At 36.0% G+C, this 25740-nt stretch overlaps 1 protein-coding gene and 1 pseudogene across 1 annotated transcript; both read left to right on the plus strand.

Moving 5' to 3' along the window:
- Positions 1 to 15827: 15827 nt before the first annotated feature.
- Positions 15828 to 16190, plus strand: LOC18056104. Its single transcript, XM_024177752.1, has one exon. It carries the CDS (start codon positions 15828 to 15830, stop codon positions 16188 to 16190), a length of 363 nt encoding a protein of 120 aa, XP_024033520.1.
- Positions 16191 to 19748: 3558 nt separating this feature from the next.
- On the plus strand, positions 19749 to 25142 carry LOC18056105 (annotated as a pseudogene).
- The last annotated feature ends 598 nt before the right edge of the window (positions 25143 to 25740 follow it).

Consider the following 25740-nt stretch of genomic DNA (forward strand, 5'->3'; position numbering starts at 1 on the left):
GGGTAAAGGATGGAGTCAAGACGCATGTCGAAAGGCAGTAACTAAAATGATTATTATGGGTGAGTTGCCGCTCTGTTTTGTAGACAACAAAGGATTTAGGCATTTATGCAGTGTAGCTATCCCGCAGTTCGTTATGCCATCTCGAAGAACTATTGGTAGAGATGTTATGGAGTTATTTTTGGAGGAAAAGGCAATGTTGAAGAGTTTGATTTGCAACAACAAGCAGCGGGTGTCTCTTACAACTGATTTATGGACTTCTGTTCAAAACATGAGCTACATGGTGATTACAGCTCATTTTATTGAAAGTGATTGGTGTTTGAATAGGAGAATTATTAGTTTTAGCGCAATAGAAGATCATAGAGGGAAATCGATTGGCAAAAAGATTGTGGCTTGCTTACAGGATTGGGGGATAGAGAGATTGTTTGCAATAACTGTTGATAATGCCACTGCAAATGATATTGTTGTTGGTTATGTCACTATGTAGTTGCTTACTTTGAGGAATGATGATGCACTTGTATTGGCGGGACAATATATGCATGTGTGTTGTTGTGCACATATTTTGAATTTGATTGTTTTAAGGATTGAGAGAGTTGCATGCTAGTGTTACCACTATTCAGAATGCTGTGAAGTACGTGAGATCCTCCAGCACGAGGTTGCGGACATTTAAACAATGCGCTGAGCAGGTGAATTGTCCAAAAGGCATTGTTGTTTTGGATTGTTCTACCAGGTGGAATTTCACTTATTTGATGTTGATGACTGCGCTGAAATTTCAAGCGGCATTTAATAGAATGGCAGAAGTGGATAAACCTTATGAGGCATACTTTGCTGAGAAAGAAAATAATGTTAGAAGGGTGGGCCCACCTGGACCGGAGGACTGAGAGAGTGTGTTGAGTGTTAGAAAATGCATATTTATAAAGGAGAAAATCATCATTTTATATTTCAAGTTTTACTAACAACCCTTACTTTTATGTATTTAAGCTTCTTGCAATTTAATTATGTGTGTTTTATTTTAATTAAGTATTTTATGTATTTTAGGGGCATCATAGTCATTTCATAATAAACGAGAGATCAAACGGCAAAACGGACATCACTTTTGAACTCAGGACGGTCGAAAACCTTAGGAGGAGTATAAAAGGAAAAATGTTACTGTTCACATGTACGGTACTATTCACATATACGGTACTGTCTATGTTACTGTTCACGACAATGTTCACATAGACGGATCGATGAAGTGGCATTGACTGATGATGTGGCATTGACTAATGAGGTGTCAGGATCCTGTTAGACTGAAATTCTTATGTACCGTTGATGGTGACGTGGCAGCATATTAGTGGACCAAAAAACGCGCGTACGGTACATGCCACACATGCGATTATTTTCAACCAAACCGCGTTACTGTTCAAACCGCGTGATCAAACCGCGTACTGTTGACAGGTACTGTTGACTGATGACGTGGGGCAATCCTAAGCGTCCAAACTGTTTTTAATCCAATAGTCATGATTTACTCAATGTATCTATAAAAAGGAGGCTTCTCCCCCCTAATTTGGCATCTCTGAATCCATTTTTGGACTCCATTTTCTGTAATTCCTTCTCCATCTTGTATTTTCTACGTATTTGAATAAATTCCCATTTTGCCCCTAGTTCAATTATGAGCAGCTAATTTTCTTTCAAGCTTGAGTTGAAGGTAAAGTCTCAACATGTGTCATGGGCTTTATTTGGTAAATTTATTTTCTCTTCCCCTCTAGTTTTTGTGGATGTTTTGACTTCTTGTCGACAAATAATAATATTCTTGTCTAGATACCGCCCTGGTTTCACCGGCTCCCTAGTACAAGGTTATTATTATTTGACACGATAAGCCCTTAGCACCATATTGATTAGAGTGTGGTTCATGAGGTGTAGATTCCCCCCTCATAATTTAATTGGCATTAATAAGGAATATTTAGCCCATGGTGCATGTTGATACGAATCCAGATACCCAAGTGCTTTATTTCAATAGATTTATCTTCAATTTATTCTCGCCATTTTAATTTTAAGTTTTAGAACATTCCAAATCAATTTCACTAGAAATCCAACCACCCATTTACAAAATTAATTCTACACACAATTAAAATTCACCTCCTCGTGGAATCGACACTCGTCACCATTAGTCTATTCTACAATAGATTCGTGCGCTTGCGAGTTCAATAAAATTTGCACAACAAGTTTTTGGCTCCGTTGCCGGGGAGGTAAGTTATTTTAATTCATAGAATTAATTTTTGTGAATAATTTCTTTTATTTGTTTTCTTGTATTTTTTTTTCTTATTAAAAAAAAAGAAAAAAAAGTGAATCTGCATTTAGAGGTAATAATTTCTTTTCTTTCTCTATTCTTTACAATTCTACAATTTAATTTTTAAGTTATTTTTCTTTGTAATTTTTGTTTATCTTATTAATTTAATTTTTAGTTAATTTATTTCACGTATTTTTTTAAGTGTGTTTTTTTTATAGAAAGGTTGTTACAACGTGATAAGGTTAGTATCGTAATTTCTCATTCTTCTTTATTTTTATTCGTTTTGTTCCTATTTATTTTTGTGTTCCTTGCATGCATGGTCCCAATTTTCATGGTCTCAAGGATTCCAACATAATGGACCAGCAGCTCCAGCTCCACCAATGCAACCAATTCCTCAAATTCCTCAAGCCTCTCAGCCACCATTTAGACCATACAATCAGAACCAGAACTACTCTCAACCCACACCATGGGAGGATTCATTCCAGAATCTCAAGAATCTTACTCACTCCACGATTGAGCAACAGAACCGCACCATTGATGGACTACGAAATGAGTTGAGAGCAGGCTTCAACTCACAAGCCCAATCAGTTTCAAGCCTCGAGAAGATGGTGGGACAACTTGCTTCTTCAGTTCAGACCTTGGCAATGACTATTGAGAAAGGTAAATTTCCAAGTCAACCAGCGCCTAATCCTAAAGGAGTACATGAAGCAAGTACCAGTTCACCACAGCAGCATGGAGAGGTCAAAGTAGTCATGACCTTGCGAAAAGGAAAAGAAGTCGACAACAAAGTGGAGATGCCGGTGACAAAAGAAAATCAAATTGTACCTGTGAATGTTGAGGACTCACCATCAGAAGAAAAAGAAGAAACCAACCCACGAGAATACGTTCCCAAAGCTCTATTTCCTCAGAGGTTAGCTAAAGGAAAGAAGGGAAAATCCACAGGTGAGATTCTTGAAATCTTCAAATAGGTAAGTTTTAACATCATTTTGCTTGATGCTATAAAACAAGTTCTATCTTATGCCAAGTTTTTTAAAGACCTTTGTACTAAAAAGAGAAACATTCATATTCAAAAGAAGGCATTTTTAACAGAAAACATTAGTTCTATACTCCAACACAAAATTCCTTTAAAATGCAAAGACCCAGGCTCTCTCACTATCTCATGTAGTATAGGGAACCACACAATTGAGAATGCTTTGTTGGATTTAGGAGCTAGTGTAAATTTGTTGCCTTACTTTATATTTGTAAAACTTGGATTGAGAGAATTACACCAAACTCCAGTGGTGTTACAGCTTGCAGATCGGTCCACGAAAATACCTTGTGGTATTGTGGAGGACGTACTTATCCAGGTAGACAAGTTTTATTGTCCTGTTTATTTCATTGTAATTGACACTCAACCAATACAGGATTCAAGGAAGCACATCCCCATTATTCTAGGCCGACCTTTCTTGGCAACTGTGGATGCTCACATTCAATGCAGGATTGGAAATATGCAATTGTCCTTCGGTAACATGACTATGGAGCTGAACATCTTCAACATTGCCAAACAACCTCATAATGGAGATGATGGAATTGTTGATGTGGATTTAATAGAAACAATAGTTGATAATACTTTTCTTTCAAACCTTAGTGATGATCATTTACAGACATGTTTAACTCACTTTGGTTTGGATTTTGATATTGACAGATCGGTCGATGAGGTCAACGCTTTACTTGACTCAGCACCATCCATAGACACTAGTAAATGGAAGTTAAGAGTTGAACAACTAGCACCATCAGAGAAGAAACTCATTCCATCATCAGAATCGCCATCGAAACTCCAGCTCAAACCATTGCCCAACACTCTGGAATATGCATTTTTGGGAGAAGAAAGTACTCTGCCGGTAATCATATCATCATCCCTAAATGACAAACAAAAAGGTAAGTTGTTGGATGTTTTAAAAGAGCACAAAGGAGCATTATGATGGACCATAGCGGACATAAAAGGTATAAATCCAGTAGACTACATGCATTACATTCACCTTGATGAAATGCTAAACCTACTAGGGAAATGCAACGTCGGTTAAATCCTAACATGAAAGAAGTTGTTAGAACTGAAGTCCTTAAGCTATTAGATGCATGTATCATTTACCCAATTTCTGATAGTTCATGGGTTAGTCATGTGCAAGTTGTCCCTAAAAGGTCAGGAGTCACAGTAGTTACGAATGCTGATAATGAATTGATACACACTAGAGTGACTACAGGATGGCGTGTAGGTATTGATTATAGAAAGTTAAATTTTGTCACACGTAAAGACCATTTTTCTTTACCATTTATCGATCAAATGCTTGATAGATTAGCAGACCATGAATTTTATTGCTTTCTAGATGGCTACTCAGGATACAATCAGATTCCCACAGCACCAAAAGATCAGGAGAAAACTACTTTCACTTGCCCTTTTGGCACTTTTGCTTATAGGACAATGTCATTTGGATTATGTAATGCACCTGCTACATTTCAACGATGCATGTTGAGCATTTTTTCTGATATGGTTGAACGATTCCTTGAAGTTTTTATGGATGACTTTTCTGTTTTTGGTGATTCATTCGATCAATGTTTACATCATCTAACACTAGTTCTGTAGAGATGTATCGAGAAGAACTTAGTCTTAAATTGGGAGAAGTGTCATTTTATGGTAAAATAAGGTATTGTTCTCGGTCACATCATTTCGAGCAAAGGTATTGAGGTTGACAAAGCCAAGGTGGATCTCATTTCTAATCTTCCTCCACCTAAAACAGTCAGAGAAGTAAGATCTTTCCTTGGGCATGCTGGTTTTTATAGACGTTTCATTAAAGATTTTAGCAAAGTTTCTAGACACTTATGCAATCTACTTGCTAAGGATGTATCTTTTGTCTTTGATGATTCATGTCTTGTGGCGTTTGAAAAATTGAAGCAGTTGTTGACATCATCACCCATCATTCAGCCCCCAAACTAGAGCTTACCATTTGAGCTCATGTGTGATGCATCTGATTATGCAATAGGAGCAGTATTAGGACAAAGGGTTGATCGAATTCCCCATGTTATTTACTATACTAGTATGACATTGAATGATGCACAGTTGAACTAGTCATGTGTGATGCATCTGATTATGCAATAGGAGCAGTATTAGGACAAAGGGTTGATCGAATTCCCCATGTTATTTACTATACTAGTATGACATTGAATGATGCACAGTTGAACTATTCAACTACTGAAAAAGAAATGCTAGCAGTAGTGTTTGCATTGGAAAAATTTCGATCTTATCTTATTGGTTGTAAAATAATTATGTTTACAGATTATGCTGCTCTTAAATATCTTCTCACAAATAAATATGCAAAAGTTAGACTAATTCGTTGGGTGTTACTTTTGCAGGAATTTGACTTGGAATTCAAAGATAAGAAAGGCACGGAGAATGTTGTGGCGGATCATCTCTCTCGTCTCCATTTTGACATAATTACAGAGCCATTAATATTCAATGAGTCATTTCCAGATGAACAATTAATGAGTGTGGAAGTATTACCTTGGTATGCTGATATAGTTAATTATCTTGTTACAGGTCAACTTCCAGAGCATTGGACCAAGCAAGACAAAGCCAAATTTTTTGCGGAAATAAAAAATTTCTTTTGGGATGACCCTTATTTGTTCAAGTATTGCGCAGATCAAATTGGTAGACGATGTGTCCTAGAAAATGAAATTCAGAATATTCTTTCATTCTGCCATGAACAAGCTTGTGGAGGCCATTTCAGTGCTAAGAAAACAGCGACTAAAGTTTTACAATGTGGTTTCTATTGGCCAACTATATTTCGAGACGCTTACACTTTTTGTTCTTCATGTGATAGGTGTCAACGAATAAGGAGCATTACATGAAGGAACATGATGCGACTAAATCTAATTTTAGTGGTTGAGATTTTTGACGTATGAGGTATCGACTTCATGGGATCCTTTCCTCCTTCTTTTGGCCATCAATACATATTGGTTGCTGTTGACTATGTATCGAAATGGGTAGAAGCAATTCCATGTAGAACTAATGATCACAAGGTGGTGATAGCATTTTTGAAAAGCAACATTGTTTCACGCTTTGGATTCCCTTGAGCGATAATCAGTAATGGTGGTGCCCACTTTTGTAACAAAGCATTCAAGACTCTTTTGACAAAGTATTCAATCACTCACAAAGTGGCGACCCCATATCATCTGCAAACCAGTGGCCAAGTTGAGATCTCCAAACGAGAAATAAAGCACATATTAGAAAAGACGGTGAGGCCAGACAGAAAGATTGGTCATTAAGACTTGATGATGCATTATGGGCATATAGAATGGCTTTCAAGACCCCGATTAGGATGTCATCCTACAAGCTAGTGTATGGAAAAGCTTGCCACTTACCTGTGGAACTCGAGCATCGTGCATACTGGGCCATCAAGAAATTCAACTTTGACATGCAGCAAGCCAGTTCAGAAAGAAGATTACAGCTGGTAGAACTTGAAGAAATTCGCAATGATGCATACGAAAATGCCAAAATTTACAAGTAACGAATGAAAGTCTTTTATAACAAGCAAATTATGAGAAAATTCCTCACTCCAGGTTAGAAAGTGCTTTTATTTAATTCTTGCTTACACCTATTCTCAGGTAAGTTACGATCTCGATGGTCTGGTCCCTTTATTGTTCATACTGTTTTTTCACATGGGGCAATTGAAATTAAGGACCCAAAGAACGGTGTTACATTTAAAGTTAATGGTCAAAGATTAAAGCCATATCTAGAGTACCAATCATATGGAGAAGACACCAAAATAAATTTGAGTGACCCACCAGATTTGAATTGATTTTTTTCTTTTCGGTGATTTGATTTTTTTTCTTTCTTTTTATTATTCTTTTTCTAATTGAAATTATTTTTGTATAAGTGTGTTTGTTTAACCATTAAGTTTTCTCTTATCATTGTTAATTATGAGTACCATACTTAAACCGTTCCTCCTGAACATTCTTGAAATACTAACTAGGCAACCCAAGAGGGGGGTGAATTGGGATTTTAAAAATTATCCTAGGCAAACCACACAACAATTCAATCTAATGCCTTAATAAATTCAAAAACAATAAATTCAATAAAAGCACAATAATAAATGAGTAAGGGAAGAGAAAGCAAACTCAAGGATTTTTACGTGGTTCGGCAATCCCCGCCTACGTCCACGCCTCCAAGCACACCGGACTTGAGGATTTCACTATCCAAGCCTTTCCAAGGCTTCAAACGTTTACAATTGACTTCAAGGTGTCAATGATCCTCTACAACAAGAGATTATATCTTCAATCTCTTCACCCCAAGTGTTTCTCACACTTGTACTCTCACAATTTGATGAGAAATAAAAAATACAACAATGAATCTCTCTTTAAGAGTGGATATACAAATTGAAGAACAAAGATGATTTAATGAATGATGATTTACGAAGTTGAAGCTCAATATATGTTGTGTGCACTTGTTCTTGCTTGCTTGGATTACTAAAAATGAATTGGTTTTGAGTTTATATAGTTTGAGCTCAAAAACTAACCGTTATGCACATTTTTGTCGTAACCGGATTACCGGTTATGGACATCCGGACTTCCGCTTAATGTTACCGTTACAACCACAATTTTGAATTTCTGAACATCCGGATTTCCGCTTATGCTCAGTAGCTTACTGCCCAACAACCGAATTTTCGTTTGTCAGGATCCGGATTTTCGCTTTCAATTCAAATAGATTCTGCCTAAAATCCAGACTTTCGTTTGTCAGAATCCGGATAGCCGCCTGCTACAATGACTGCTACAGTGAACTATTTTCCAAAATTATAATTTGACCCTAAAAATTTATAAAACTGTATTATGGCCCAAAACGTTATGAAACTTTACAAATAGGTCCAATTTCAGAATTGATAAGTAATGCTTTGTTAATCCCAAAACTTTTTGAAATTATGATATAGTCCAAAATGCTATGATACTTTTCAAATAAGTCCTTCACCAAAATTTCAAGCAATACTTGTTTATTTCAAAGTTTTCAAAATTCTTTCAATTAAACCATAAACTTTGAAAAACAACTAATTTCATAAAATCATTTTTCCATTAAATATGAAACATTTATAATGTGAAAATAATGATTTATTTAAAAAGAATAAAAACAATTAATTTTATAAAATCATGTTTCCATTAAATATAAAACCTTTATAATGTAAAAATAATGATTTATTTAAAATATATAAAAATAATTTGAGCTTAAAAGATTAATCATTCTTAATCTTGTTTGTTATCATCAAAATCAATATTATGGAAACATATATGTTAACAATTCTTAAACCACTTCAACGTGTAAAATCTCATCTCAAAAGGTAGATTCAATTTTGTAAAACACATTGCATTTGGGCTCTGCAGCCACCAGAGTTAGTAGCCTATGTTGAGGGTTTAGAAAGCCACCTCAGAGACATTGAGAGAAGTGTTTACGACATCCAATTGGAGCTTGAGGTAAATTCAATAAGAGGACGATTTTAATTTTCTTTGTGTGTTTTAATTTTTTTTTTCTGTTTGTGTGCTTTAGTTTGTTACCCCGGTGAAGTGGCGGATAACGGTACTCCGTGACAATTAAGTCGGTTACTTCAGTTTCCCATAATAACTGATATTCTGAGGCGAAGGTATGGACAGAAACGAGATTCTAGCGAAGCTTCACAAGCGATTCCCTTCACTTCCTCAGAATGCCCTCCTTACAATCTATAAAGCTCGGTCCGAACGCATGCAATTGCTCATGAGGAATAACATACCTGCTGACATCCATTGGTTAATCGAGGCGAAAGTACGATTGGCAGGTGAGTTACCTCCAAAATTTATTGCATACATGCTTGGTTGTGGTAAAGGAAATTATGTAAGAAAACGACGAGCTCGAAGAATTTCTGTTGCTTGTCATAAGTGTGCCAAAATGAGTTGCGATAAAAAACCATGTTCTTTAGGAATGGTGTTTGATAACAGGGAAGATAAGATTCAATTCATTAGGGATGGCTTGAATAAGGAGTCATTGGATGATATCCTTTTGTCTCTTGAAACGCATCCCAGTGGATATGTGCAAGGAGTGATTCTCCAGTTATGGCCATTAATCCAGAAAGAGCATGCACGATATAGTCTCGGGAATCTGACTATAAACGACCCTGTTTGCCAGTTTATAAGAAAATTGGATGGGAAACCTATCCTTGACCCATATAAGGCGTTCAAGTCGTTTCTAGATGTAAAACCAGAGGAAGATGTGAGTCACAGTCGCAACTACCTGTAAATATCTTTTTACTTTACTCTTATTTTATTTCACTGTTGTTTTATTGTTTGCATTATTGTCTTTAATAATTTTATTATTGTTTGCTTTTTTCTTTTTACTGTTTCCTTTTTTACTCACGAGCCATGTGCTTTACGCGTTATTTGACACTGACATGTTACCTCATACACAGCTGTGACCCATTGTCACCAAGATTCTTAAATATGATTTTTTGTCAAGCACTCACAACTTGTTTTTGAGAAGTATTCCAATGGCAGCTACTCCCAGTAGACAATTCAAGAACATTTGCGTGCTTTCTGGATTTAACTATGGCAAACATAAAGAGTTCGTTGAGGTAGCCATAGATCTTGGTCGAAGCATAGCAGAGAGAAAATTACACTTGGTGTATGAAGGAGGTAACCGAGGGTTATCAAAATTGGTCTCAGAAGCTGCTTTTTTCAGAGGAAGTCAAGTGCTAGGCATCATCCCAAGAGCCCTAAAACTTTTGGGCAGTTTGTCTGACTCATCGACAGGAAAAGAGTTAGTCGTCTCAGGTATGCAAGAAAGAATAACTGAAATGCTTAATCATGCTGATGCTTTTATTTTCCTTCCAGGAGATCTTGCAACACTAGAGGCACTTATCACACTAGCATCTTGGGCCCATCTGCACATTCACCAGAAACCCATCGGTTTGTTAAATGTCAATAACTTTTATGATGACTTTATCACATTTCTTAACCATGCAATAAAAAACTATTTCATTCCTTCAAATACGAAAAAGCTTTTTATTTATGCTCACACTGCTAATGAGCTACTTGATCTGTTACAAGCTTATAGACTGGAGCCAAACCCTTGGACCTTTGTGTTGGAGTGTCCAAATAATGATGGTAACAGTAGCCGCAACCCTAAACCCTAAACCCTAAACCCTACCAATCGCCATTCACGATGGAGATTAGGACTGCAGCTCTCCCCGAGGCGTTCGCCATGCCTCAGATACCCCAATACTCGGGTACCACTGATCCCTCGAAGCATGCTGAGCTATACCGTGACCAAATGCTTATCAAGGGTGTAGATGAGAGCGCCATGTGTAGGATGTTTACATACACACTCACGGGCCCCGCGAAGTCGTGGTTTCGCTCTTTGAAAGCGGGTAGCATATCTTCTCTACACCAATTACTATTCGAATTTACTAAAGAGTTTTCCTACGCCTCCACTCAAGATAGGGTAGCCTCCAAACTTGCCTTTATCAAGCAAGGGGAAGCCGAGCCTTTGGCGGAGTATGTGAGTCGTTTCCACCAAGAGGTGTTGCGAACCAGAGCATTTGGAAATCAACACACATTGACCCATTTCGAGAAAAATTTACGGTTGGGCAAGTTATGGTGTTCCTTTCAAAAGAAGCGCCCACTTTCATATGGGGAAGCCCGTTCTCGGGCGTTGCAGCAAGTGGAGATAAGATGAGAAATGTCACTGGAAGCTCCAAGAAGATAAGGTCGAGGTCACAAAGAATAAGGAGAAGCCGAAGAGGACGGAAGCCCCAATACCAAGGGTATCCTGAATGCGGAGCCCTCCACGGGTTGACCCGCGGGGACGAGTGTTTAACACTCATAGTATCTCACGGGTACCCCAACCTCCAAGATCGCCACCACTAGAGCAGCAAGAGCTACCATCGAGGCATCGGTGGTAGGGTACCCCATAACTAGTTACTCTAGAGTTATGCGGGGTACCCCACAGGGACCAGATTAAGCCCGTTCCCGAGCGTTGCAGCAAGTGGAGATGGATGAGAAATGTCATTTGAAGCGCCAAGAAGATAAGGTCGAGGTCACAAAGAATAAGAAGAAGCCGAAGAGGACGGAAGCCCCAATACTAAGGGTACCCAAAATGCGGAGCCCTTCACGGGTTGCCCCGCGGGGACGAGTGTTTAACACTCATGGTATCTCACGGGTACCCCAACCTCCAAGATCGCCACCACTAGAGCAACAAGAGGCACCACTGAGGCCTCGATGGTAGGGTACCCCATAACTAGTTACTCTAGAGTTATGCGGGGGTACCCCACGGGGAACAAATTAAGCCTAAATGTGAATTGGAGGCACCTTTGGATCCTCGAATACCCAAATATGAAAAACGGAGTACCCCGGTTGAAGACTCGATTTCAGTCTCGATTTGGGCCACCAATCCGACAAAGAAAAGTCATACTACTAGTAAAAGTATTGTTTATTATGATGCAAGAATGTATCTAGAGATCACCTTACTCTAGGGTACCCGAGGTACCTGACCTATCTCCAATTATGATAATCTACTCAATATCAGAGCCGCCTTTATCATTATTTGTTCGCCATATTTGATTCTGAGCGAATGGTCGATCATGAGGTTTCAATCATCTCACATAAGGGTAAGCGAGCAGCCACCTTCATCTTTATTTATGTTGTCTATTTTATTCCATGCGAATGTCGAATCATGAGGTTTTGACCATCTCGCATAAGGGTAGGCGAGCAGCCACCTTTATCTCAATCTATATTGTCTATTTAATTCCATGCGAATGGTGGATCATGAGGTTTTCGACCATCTCGCATAAGGGTAGGCGAGCAGCTACCTTCATCTCAATCTATGTTGTCTATTTGATTCCAGCGAATGGTGGATCATGAGGTTTTCGACCATATTGCATAAGGGTAGGAGGGCAGCCACATTTATCTCAATCTATATTGTCTATTTCATTCCAGCGAATGGTGGATTATAAGGTTTTCTACCATATCGCATAAGGGTAGGTGAGCAGCCACCTTTATCTCAATCTATATTGTCTATTTGATTCCATGCGAATGGTGGATCATGAGGTTTTCGACCATCTCGCATAAGGGTAGGCGAGCAGCTACATTCATCTCAATTTATGTTGTCTATTTGATTCCAGCGAATGGTAGATCATGAGGTTTTCGACCATATCGCATAAGGGTAGGTGAGCAGCCACATTTATCTCAATCTATATTGTCTATTTGATTCCAGCGAATGGTGGATCATGAGGTTTTCGACCATCTCGCATAAGGGTAGGCGAGCAGCTACCTTCATCTCAATCTATGTTGTCTATTTGATTCCATGTGAATGGTGGATCATGAGGTTTTTGACCATATCGTATAAGGGTAGGCGAGCAGCCACCTTTATCTCAATCTATATTGTCTATTTGATTCCAGCGAATAGTGGAACATGAGGTTTTCGACCATATCGCATAAGGGTAGGTGAGCAACACCTTTATCTCAATCTATATTGTCTATTTGATTCCATGCGAATGGTGGATCATGAGGTTTTCGACCATCTCGCATAAGGGTAGGCGAGCAGCTACCTTCATCTCAATCTATGTTGTCTATTTGATTCCAGCGAATGGTGGATCATGAGGTTTTCGACCATATTGTATAAGGGTAGGCGAGCAGCCACCTTTATCTCAATCTATGTTGTCTATTTGATTCAACGCGAATGGCGAATCATGAGATTTTTTACCATCTTGCATAAGGGTAGGCGAGCAGCCCACCTTTATTACTATTTGTCTTGCATATTTGATGTAGAGTGAATGGTGGATCATGAGGTTTTCCATCATCTTTCAAAAGGAATCACCACAAGTTTTGTGAAGATTTACAGCAAGCATTTTTCTAAAAATCGCCATACACTAATTAAGGGTACCTCCGAGGTACCCCACGCCAGAAAGTAACTTCTCAAATACACTAAGAGAGCTTGAGATAAGCAACAAGCATATCCGGAGGAATCACCATATGTTTGATGAAATTGGGTTGTTCCGCCATGAATTAACCGCAACAAGCATGTCTAAGTAAACCGCGATACACTGATGAAATAAGGTTAAGGGTACCCATAGTACTCAGGGTACCCTATGACAGAAAACCATTCCTCGTGTACACCAAGAGGAACTCTAAGAAAGCCTGAGATAAGCAGCAAGCATATTTGAGGGAATCGTCATATGTTTGATAAAATTGGGTTATCCCGCCATGAAGTAATAGATAGCTCAGGGGATATCCAAGCTTAAGGGTACCTGAGGTACTCCATACGCCTTGTCGGTAATGCCGAACAAGGTTACATAGTAGGATGGTTATCTTCACCTTCATCATTTAGGATAAGGGGATCAACAAAAATGCTAGAAATAGCATAAACACAAGCGTCGGTATTAGGGGTACCTTATGGCAACTTCATTTGAGGTACCTCAGTTGATCTCCATGGGCTTTCAGACCAAGATGTGTGGGGAGCCTTGCTATTCTCAATTGCCTTCAAGATAGCCGGCTTATCTACCTAGTTCTCTACTCTTGGCACCACCAGCCCCATATCAGCACTCCATTCCTCGGTTATGATGTGCTCAAAAGCATTGTCAACTATGTTCTTTTGTCGAGGTACCAAGTCTTCAAGCTTAACTTAAAGCTCCTCAGGGTCTTCCACCTTATGGGCTTCTCCTCTGAAACTTCATCAAAGTGTCTCCTCAAAGTCTTGTTCACTCCAGAGATCTTCCCTTCGTGAGGGTACCCCTAAAGGCATCCTCTATTCAGCTGTCCATCGAGCTAAACTTCATATCGCCACGTGTCGCTCCTACTTTTTATGTAAGTTTCTTTTGCCTCCAATACTTCTCGCCAAAAGAAACTAGGGGGATGTTGTTTGGGGGAAAAATAAGAAAGATAGCAGAACGCCAAGTGTCGACGAATGGAATAAATTCAGTGCAATCCGAGGCACCCGACATGATTAGAGGTACCCCGCACGATTAGAGGTACTTGCCATGATTTGAGGTACCCGGCACGGTCAGAGGTACCCCACATAACTCTAGAGTAACTCGAGGTACCCCACATAAACTGGGGTACCCCGTATAATTCGAGGTACCCTGAATAACTTCAGCATAATTCAAGGTACCCGACCTGATTAGAGGTACCCGGCCTGATTAGAGGTACACCGCATGATTAGAGGTACCCTGCGTGATTAGAGGTACCCGGCCTGATTAGAGGTACCCTGCATGATTAGAGGTACCCGACGTGATTAGAGTTACCCCGCATGATTAGAGGTACCCGGCGTAATTAGAGGTCTCCGGCTTGATTAGAGGTACCCCGTGCAATTAGAGGTACCCGGCGTAATTAGAAGTACCCTACTTGATTAGAGGTACCCCGCACAATTAGAGGTACCCCGCACAATTAGAGGTACCCCACACAATTAGGGGTACCCCACATAAATTGAGGTACCCCACGTAATTCGAGGTACCCGGCAGATCAGATGCAAAAGAATCCTCTGAAAATATCCGCCATGAGAAACGTCTCCACCTCTTAGAAGATATTATTCGATTTTGTCAGAATTAGGAATCAAGAACGTCGTACCAAAAGGGGGGGACAGCCGTCTGCTACCTCTGCCAAAAGTGAAGGACACTGTCCCAAGGACAGTGGTCCTCAGCCGCCTACCCGACAGTTACTGCAGAGGTACCCTGGACCACTCTCCAGCGCGCGCCACGTTTCCAAAGGATGAGATACGCCGCGAACATGCACATAACAGCCCAAAAATCATAAAAAGGTAAAAGGACGTTAGCCAAAAAGGGTACGCCACGTGGCAGCTGAGGTACTCCATATATAAAGGTGCCTAGGTTTCATTCTCCATCATGTTCTCACTCACCATGAACACTCACACTCCAAAAAATAGGTTTTCTTCAACCTTAAACCCTAATTTACAGAGGGCTAGCTAGCTCTCTTTGCCATAAAAGCTTGAGTTTGCTAACTTGAGCGTCGGAGTGTGAACGCCGGGGTACCCCGGCTTCACCTTTAACCTCTATTTCACTGTTTTGCAGGTGTGAAGCTCATTTAGAAGGACAACTCTCTTGTTTCTGACCTTCCACCATTGTTACCACTCTCTCTCCCCTTCTCACCTCTCCCGAATTTCAGATACACCACACCGCACACAACAAACCAGTGAGGTACCCCATCTCCCCCAAAAATATAAATTTATTGTTCTAGATTGGTTTGGCTTTTCCTACCCCAAAATCAGTTGAAAACACCCGTAATAATCCTAATAAAGCTGATTGGCAGCGAACTAATAATAACTCAATGAAAAGGCTCCAAGATTCCATTTTAGGACTCGCAAGTTCAAGAATAGCACATCCACCAACAAAAGAGACAACCCTGTGCATGAATGCCCTTCTTTGTGAAATCTTCTCAGTAAATAATACTCCAGATCACCCACCATACCAAGAGGTAATTAATTATTAATTGTAATTTAGCTTAATTATTTTAATCAACTTTGTCTTGGTAGTTACCTACTTATCTTTTTGAAATTCATGTGTAAATGCAAATGATTTATGAGGCAATAGAAGCTTTGAATAAAGAAGGTGGTTCAAGTGATGAAGCATCTATATCAGCATACATAAAGTCTCATTATCATCATTATGATCTACCAATGGGGCATGACAGTTTGCTTTCTCACCATCTTGCCCTGCTTAGTACTAAAGGTGATATTGTCGTAATGGACTCTATTGGTTACCACAAGCTTGTATCTTTAATGTCAATCCCTAACCTTAATAATGATGAAGAAGAAGGAAAGTTGAAGGAAGTGAAGAAGCGCAGAGGGAGACCATCAAAGAAGGAGAAGAAATTCATGGTGTACGGACCAAAGAGGAGAAGAGGCTGGCCAAAGAAACAAATTGATTAAGTGTGTGCACAAACAAAAGACCTATGTGTTTTTCCTTTGTTTTCTTTTTTTTAATATTTTTAATTTCTTTCTCTCTTTCATGATATTTGTATGTGAATTTTGAAATGTGATAGTGATCAGTTGAAATGTTTTGACCATAGAAAAATTTTCTATGAAGAGTAAAATATTTAAAATATCATCTTATTTAAACAGTATTAAAAAAGCAAAATATTTAGAGAAAGAGAATGATGTTTTTGATGTGATGTTTTTTAAAATGAAAATTTGTTTGGTAGTGTGTTTTTAAAACAGCATATAAAAATGAAAACAGTAAAAATTAGTTTGGTTCTTTGTTTGAAAACATATAATTTTTTATAGAATATTTATAAAATAATTTTCTTCAATTTATTTATACATTTTATCTTTTATTATTATAATTTTAATCAAAATAAAATCAAATTTCATACAACAATAATAATTTTCAGAAAACCCTCTTATTTTATTAACTTTAAGAAATTAAAAAAATGAAAAATAAAATAATAAATGTAGAATTAATTAGCATAACAAAATAAAAATCATACTACAATTATATTTGTTATAGACATTTAAGTAGTTCATTTGTGCTAATTATATTTTACAACACAAAATATAAAGAACAAAAGAGTACAAAATATTTGCATCCAAAACATGTCCAAACATCTACATTTATTCCTTTCAACATGAAGGGTGTCACCTACAAATAAAACAAAAAAAAATTAGCTACTAGATATTTAATAATGATAATAACATCAGAAACTCATATATATAACAAATAAAAACTAGGTGTCATCATCAACAAAAAAACTAAAAGACAAGAAGCTATACATGCTTAAAATGTCATCATGCCTAAAATGCAAAAAATACAAAAAAAATACAACAAAATTACATGCTTAAAATGCAAAACATACATAAGCACATATAAACTTAAATAAAATAATTTAAAATAAAGCCACCATTATTCATTCTTACTAAGGAAAAATAACCAAAAAAAGAGGGTTCTTCATCTTATATTTGATATAACAGAAAATCATACAAAATTTTAATGCACAATAAACAAAACCACAAAATTCAAAAAAAAAATGCACCTCAATCTTGTTACTTGATACAGTGAGGAAGAAGAAGAAAGTCCCGTTCAGTGGTATAATGAAAACGGAGAAGAAGGCAAGGTAGTAAAATAATAAAAGTTGCTGTTTTGCAAAGAAAAAAAAAAGGTGAAAGTAAATTTGAATAAAATAATTAATAAAATTATAATTTAATAAATGAGAGTGATGGGTCCGAAATAACTTTTTATCTTACCTTTTTTATGTTGTTCTTAGCAACTCAAGAATGCCAATTTGGCATTCTTGAGTTTTCTTTACAAAAGTTAAAAAATAAAAATATTATGTTCACCATTTTTTTTACTATTTATCAAAAAATGACTTAACCAAACATATTTTGTATTTTTCATTTCTAGAAAACAAAAAACGCCCATCAAGAAGACATTACCAAACACACCCTTAAATTCTTAAAGGCAAAGGTTTGGTGTTCAATCTTTAACGGTCACTTCCCTTATATGAGAGTATATTTCACCCTTTTGATTGTAGACAGATTTTAATTACTATAAGCACTATCCTGACCACATCAAATAAAATTAATCCGGGAATCTCAATAAATATATATAATTAAATGTTAGTAAATAAACAAATAAAATAAAATAACTTCTACATATACAGCAAAACCATTTAACATTTTATTTTTATATTTTTTAAATGGTATGATGGATAAAAGTCCAAATCAATTTTTAACTTGATCAAGCACCTGCGGCGAAACCATTTAAAATATTACTAAATCATTCTACTCATAAACATTCCTATCTGATTGAATTAATGAAACTACCGAACCCAAAACCTAAACAACAAAATATGTAATTTGATAAGCATATCCACATTGTCACACTAATTTTCTTTAGTGTATAATTAAAATTAGGTAGTATTTTCTTTTATTTTTTCCATCTGAATCTCAAATGGATATGAATTTGGCTTTAACTACTAATCGATGTCAATGTATGAGTGTTATTCCATTTCGAATATCCCAAATTAGAGCAACCTCCGAAAGGGAGGCTGGTGGCCTTTGGATTTAAATCCAAAGGTCACCAGTGACCCACCATGTGCAGCCAACCGAAAATATAAAAAGAATGAATTTGGGGTCCGTTGGATTGAAATCCAATGGCCCCAAATTTCGCTTGGCTGCTGTTCCAATCTAGGACTCCTGAATTGGAACAACATCCGTTAATGTATGTCTACAATGGTATATTTGCTTGCAATTTTCCATTTAAATAAAGATTCGATATTAGTTGACTTTTTTAGAGTAAATAATTACATCAAGGTACTTATTTATTAAATTAAAAAAATATCATTTGTTAATATAATTTAATAATATTAAAGATCCTAATATTTTAATCTTTATCTAGATTCCGAAAAATTGTGGCATTCAAATTTTTAAAAGAATTTACCATATGTAACATGTCTGTATGTACGTTACCGCCACAAGTTACCTCACTTTTGATTTACACATGTCCTATTCTCTTCATTGCTGGAAAGGGCTGCATGTACCTCATCTTGAAGACAAATTAAAAGGTGTTGCTAAGTTACATACTCATGTAACTTAGATCAATATAACAGTTGTACCTAATAAGTTATATAATTAATATAACAAAAAGGCAATGTATATTTATATAAACCCAGTTGGTGGCTCTAATTTTCCCTCGTAGTTGTCAATTATTAATTTGTTTTTAAATATTTACTTGAACCGACAGCAACGGCAAGAAGCATAGTTTGGTGAAAGGCCCCCTAGGGAAAACATAAAGCTAGCCTTCTTTTACCGAATGGATCTTTTAACACCCCCTAAAATTCTTATAACAGTTCTTTTCACTTTTGAATTTTATTTAACAAAATACTTTAATTTAATTTATAAAAATATAAATCCATATATTAAATTTAATCATTTCGTAAAAAAAATTTATTCTAGAATGTATTTTTTAAAATTTTTAGTTACAAAATACATTACAAATCTAAACGTTAAAATTAATTTTTTATTATATTGTTGTCATCTCTATAATACTAAATTTTCATAATGTTTTCACAATATATTTTTAATTAAAATTTAAAATATAAATATAAATTATGAAATGAGATGTGTAAAGAATTTCTTAGAAGAAATTTTTTTAAGTGTTTAATTAAATTTTTATTTACAATAAAAAAACTGATTAATTTTTCTTTACCTATTTAAGTAATTTCATTTTATTTATGAAGAATTTTGAGTGGTTTCAAAAGATGTATATTCTTCTTTATGATGTCAATGCACAGATAATTGAGGACTGAGAAGTCTGTGAAGTGGAAATCAGCCCTGGTAGGCTATGTTGTGGATCAGTGGATGCAAAAGTAGTTAATGTGCATCCATTTGTCCAACAAAACTTTGAACAAGCGATGGCTCTTAACAATAACTTTAAATGCTTAACTGGAAATCAAGGGCACCTTGGCATTCTAGTAATTCCCTTTGATTTGTAAATTGATGGCTGAAAGGGCATGGACCGCCCGGTTACAAAATATGATCTGGGTTTCGGTGTCCCATTTTGATAACAACCTTGTTTATGACGTACTTCACGGAGCAAAGTGTTGGGGAAAAATCAGTTTTTTGTTTAAAAAAAAAAAATTTAGTATCGATCTCATACAATATATAAGAATTCGTAATCTAGAAATCGTATCTTGAAAATCTCAGAAGATGAATAATCTTTGTTTTTTCCGCTGAAGTGATTTAGGCTCACAGATCATGATCCATCACCACCACTCCTGTTAGACCACAATCCGCCACCAAATAATCTTTCAGGTTATGACTCAGGTTTGATCTGCACTTGACATGTGGGCGCCTTTATCACCACTAAAAGCAACTAGCAGGAGAAAATTTTTCTCTCAAAATTAGAAAGAAAAATATTTTTCTTTGGTCTGTATAATGTGCCATTCTCTCATTTTTAGAAGAAAATAAGCCCTTTTATATCTCTATCTAGTGGAAACCCTAGGCTCCATATTTTCTATTTTTTAATTCTATTAAATCAAATTTGATTTAAATTAAAAAATAAAAAAACAAAGGCAACGGTACTTGTTCTTGTATTATAGGGGCCCACTTTATAAAATAACACAAGGTCCCTTACACATAAGCATATTACTTGAGCCTCCCATTAAATAGTAAATTTAGGTTTTTAACCCAAATAGCTAGTTATCTTACTTATTAATCCAGTAGCGGTACAATCAATTAAATGAACTAACCCGGGGATCATTTGGGAACATACAATAGTGGCTACAATAATTAAGCCTATAATTAAACTAGCCCAATTATTTAATTCCAAATCTACTCCACTAAAATATTGGAACTGACCTCCATAATTATATGCTCGAATAATAATTCGTCCCAAGCCACATTGATTTCTTTACTGCACAATCTTTTGTACCACATCATTAATTAAATCGATATATCAACTGTCCAATCAATTTAATTACATCTTATTCCTTGATACTTACTGGTTTTCTCTAATGGTCATTTTCAACATACTAAATATGTTGACACACTCTGGCCAGAGAATTCTATGATCAAGTGCCGAAAACCCATCAAGAGGTGTGTTGTACAAATTCTATATTGTTAATCTATAACTCCAATACTCATAATTGCTCCCACTAAGATACCGGGTAATCTTGATTACAAGTATGTGTCGTGCCCATTGGTAACTCAAATGGAATAACAATTACAATCATGAAATCATAATTAACTCAAGATTAAGATTATAGTAAAATCAATGCCTATGAGATTTAATAAGTCTGACAGTTATTACAAAGTGAATTAAATCTCATATGTGATCCTGTTCAATGTAGTCGTACTACATCAATAAATCCATACATGATTAAGACAAATCATTCAATGAATTCATTACAGTCTATACCTAAATAAAGTGCACAACTTTATTTATCAACTGCGAACTAAATTTATTTAATCATAAGATAACTTGTATTTATGTCTTCTGTGAATCCACATGGTGATCACATAAATACATATAATATGATTAAATTGACTTAAATCAAAATATGAATGCAATTAAGATATTTGAATAAAATACCTCATTTATTTTATTAATCAGAAAAATTGTTTATTACAATTAAATAATCACATGCTTTTAAAAAGCATATTTTCCCAACACAAAGAACTCAGAGCATGCGTTCCGGCGGGTCGAGTGGGCTGGTTTGTTCAACCATGACCGAGAAACCCATTTGAAAATGATTGATATTTTAGGCCGAGTTAGCAAGTTAAATATTATGTTAGATATGCCCAAAAAGGGTTTTCAAGGGGATGAAGATATGTTTGAAGTCTTGATTGAAAGTTATGGTAAGAAGGGAATTGTCCAATAGTCTGTTAAAATTTTTTATTTAATGAAGCAATTGGATGTGGAGGGGAGTGTTAACTTATGATACTTTATTTAAGGTAATCCTTAGGCGTGGTCGGTATATGATGGCCAAGAGGTACTTTAATAAGATGTTGAGCGAACGGATTGAGCCTACTAGGCATACTTATAATGTTATGCTTTGGGGTTTCTTTTTTAGGCTTGGGACTGCTTTTAGGTTTTCTGAGGATATGAAGAGTGAGGGAGTTGCCCCAGATGTTGTTTCGTATGAAACCATGATTAATGGGTATGGTCAGTTTAAAAAAGTGAATGAGGCAGAGAAGTTAATTGTGGAGGTGAAGGAGGATAAATTGAGCCTACTCTTATTAGCTATACTAGTACGATAAAAGGGTATATTGCAGTTGAGCGAACTGATGATACACTTAGGATGTTGGAGGAAATGAAGTCTTGTAATGTTAAGCCAAATGCAATTACTGATACGGCTCTGTTGCCGAGTTTGTGTGATGTGGGAAAGGTGGCGGAAGCGCCGAAGGTTTTGAGGGAGATGGTAGAGAGGTATATTGCTCCTAAGGATAATTCAATATTTATGAAGCTCTTGACTGCTCAATGTAAGTCTGGTGACTTAAATGCAGCTGCGGATGTGCTTAATGCAATGATTAGGTTGAGCATTCCAACACAGGCCGGACGTTCTAGTGTGTTAATTGCGAACTTTTGCAAGCGTGAGATATTTGATCTAGCAATTAAGTTGTTGGACAAGCTTGTTGAGAAGGAAATCATTTTGAGACCACAGAAGTGCTTTGGATATGGAGGCTAGTGCTTATAACCCGATGATGCGGTATCTTTGCCAGAATGGTCAGATAGGAAAAGTTGAAATCATTTTGAGGCAATTACTGAAAAAGGGTGTTTTAGATCCTAATGGATTCAACAATTTGATCTGATGTAATTCAAAAGAAGGGAATCCAGACTCTGCTATTGATATTATTAAGATTATGGGTCGGAGAGGGGTGCCTAGAGAGGCTGATGCTTACACGTATCTCATTGAGAGCTACTTGAGGAAAGGCGAGCCAGTCGATGCTAGAACTGCTATGGATAGTATGCTTGAAGATGGGCCCCACTTCCTCACTATAGAAGTCAGTGATGGAGAGTCTGTTTGAAGATGGGAGGGTTCAGACTGCAAGTAAAGTTATGAAAAGCCGGGTGGAGAGGGCATGAACGAGAATATGGATTTGGTTTGCCAAGATTTTGGAAACTCTTTTAATGAGAGGTCATGTTGAGGAAGCCCTTGGATTAATTGATCTACTGACGCAAAGTGCATGTGTACCCACTTTTGATACTCTTTTGTATGTTCTCTTTGAGAAAGGAAAGACAATTTGTGCTAAGTTGTTGGATTACTATTTGGAGAGAGATTGTATTGTAGAGTTCTCAAGCTATGAGAAGGTGTTGGACGATTGGCAGCTGAGAAGACCCTCAAAGCCTAATCAATACTATTTAGAATAATGGAGAAAGGAGCGGTCTCTGATTGGAAGAACAATGATGCGTTGATTGCTACCTTTAGGGGTGGGCATGGGTTGGTTTGGATTGGGTTTTAAGTCAACCCAAATCAAATCATAAAAGTTTGGGTTCGACCCAAACCAACCCAAATATTTTCAACCCAACACAAACCAACCCATTTGGGTTTGGTTTGGGTTTGGTTTAAATTTTATCATCAAAATATTTTTTATTTTAATAAATTTAATTATATAAAAATTATAATAATGATTAATTGTTATTAATTATTAAATTGATACTAAAATATGAAATAAATATAGTGGATAAAAATTATAAACAATGAATTTTACAAGAACTTAATCCTTAAAGTAAAGAATACTAGAAAATTAAAAAATTTAATCACAAAAATCATTAATTCTTAATAAATAAGAACGTAAACTCTATAATAAACTTTCACAAACATGACATCAATAGGTAAATTCAAAGAAAGACAATAAAAAAAAAACTTATGTGAGTGCCATTTAGTTAAAATAATAAAATTTCTTTAACTAAAAAAATGTATCCTTTGACTTATAATTATTGAGATGATAATTTTCTATCAAATGGTGTTTTTTTTTCAATAGTTTGATTGCTCATGAATTTCAAGATGGAGGATCAATGTCAATAAATCCCATAAAAAAAAGGAGTATTATTTATGCTACAGTATCAATATAGCACACAAAATATTAATTTTATTTACAATAAGGCTTTATAATTTCTGTCACAATAATATATTATTAGTGGCGAAATATCATTTCTCATAATTATTAATTATTTCCGGCCAATGGGCTAGGTAACTATGCCGTCAAAAACCATCTCAACATTAGTACTATAATTTTCCTTGATTTAAATATGAAAACAACAATATAGATTTGGTGTTTTTCTTATTATTGTTAGAAACATAAAAGCGGTAATTACGTGGGTATAATATGAGTTCATAAATTAAAAAAATGATTTCATTTCATCAAACACTAATTTCATCTCATTTAATTATTTACAATAGCATTTATTTTATTCAGATTTGTTTTTATATGTTGTTTTCATTTTCTAACTGTTAGCAATTAATCAAGCCTTGAACAATTTAATAATGACCTTTCACTTATTTGCTTTGCTTTTCATTTATTTCATTTGACAAATTTGAGTGTTGGGTTTTTGTTCATGGCCCATGGGTAAACCATACCCAACCCATAATGAAATAGTTTTTTATATAAAACTCACATTTAACCCATTTTCATAATTTACCCAACACAAATCATTTAATTTGGTTTGGGTTTGGGTAAACCCATGGGTTGTGGGTTTATGCCCACCCCTAGCTACCTTAATCAGGAAGGGAACATGAAGCAAGCAGATATGCTCTCTAGAGGGATTAGAAGGGGGACCTTCCGTGGGACCGAGGGAGGGAAGAAACAAACTGTTGTTGATATTGTAAGTTCGTTATTTGCTTTTTTCTTTCTCAATGAAATATTCATTTCCATTTTCTATTGTAACATTTGGTTGCATTACTATTGACTAGATCTTTAGCTTTAGCTTTGTGACAGAAGTTTCTAGGTTTATTTTGGAAATAACCATGCTTTTGAACTTGTTCGCATTAAATGCTTTTTAATTTTGGAGCTTATGATTGTTTCAGATTATTTTCAAACAAAAAGAATCATGTGGCCATCTTTAGAGGATCTTCTATGTTATGGTCTGTTTACTCAGCAAACAATATTTTCAATTCTTTTTTTTAATGCAAAAGTATACCTTTCATTGAGAAAACTCATTAAACAAGTACAAGAATTGAGTTGGGGCATTGTCCATCCTGCAGACAAGTTCCACATTTTCAAGAGTTAACTTTGCGAAAGAATAAGCAAAGCCATTACAATTTCTTACAAAATGCTAAAACTTAATTGTCCATTTGTTCTCAACCTTTTCAATTAGTTATATGATGGCATATTGTGATCATTCAGAAAAATGTTAATCTCATATCTGGTTATGCTAGGCACTGAAGTTGTTATATATTCATTGCCTATGTCATGTGTCTTTAATCTACTATATTTTATGCATGATTCAAAATCTAATGATAGATTATATTTATTTTTATGCCTTTTTTTTTAAATCCAATGTGAGAGAATATTGTTTTTATGCCATTGTTTATGTAATGTTAGAAATATTCTGCTAAATATTCTTTTCTCGTGAGAACCTGAAAGTCTACCAGTGATGTTTACACTGAAATTTATTTGGTGCAAGATTTGGCTGGTAGATCAATTCGAGCCTTTGAGTTTATTTCTTTCTCTTGTTTGAGTTTGTGATAGAAACTGGTTTTCAGTAGCTTTGATTTTATCATTAGTAATGAGTTTTTGTGTTAGAAGGCTGCTTATCAACGATACCAAATCATCTTCATCGACGAGTCCATGATACTATTTCTGCAGATGTGGGGAAATCCAAATCTCTGTTGCCTTATTACCATTTCTAAGTTCTAAGTATTGTAACGGGACCACAAATATTTAGGAGCAGTATAGATTTGATTTTCATACAAAGGTTTTCGGTTGTCCCTTTTCTTGTTACTTTCTTATAAAAAAATTTTGGAAACAAAGAAATAGGGTT

Source organism: Citrus clementina, unplaced genomic scaffold, assembly GCF_000493195.1.
Source record: "Citrus clementina cultivar Clemenules unplaced genomic scaffold, Citrus_clementina_v1.0 scaffold_1, whole genome shotgun sequence".
NCBI classification, from domain to species: Eukaryota; Viridiplantae; Streptophyta; class Magnoliopsida; order Sapindales; family Rutaceae; genus Citrus; species Citrus x clementina.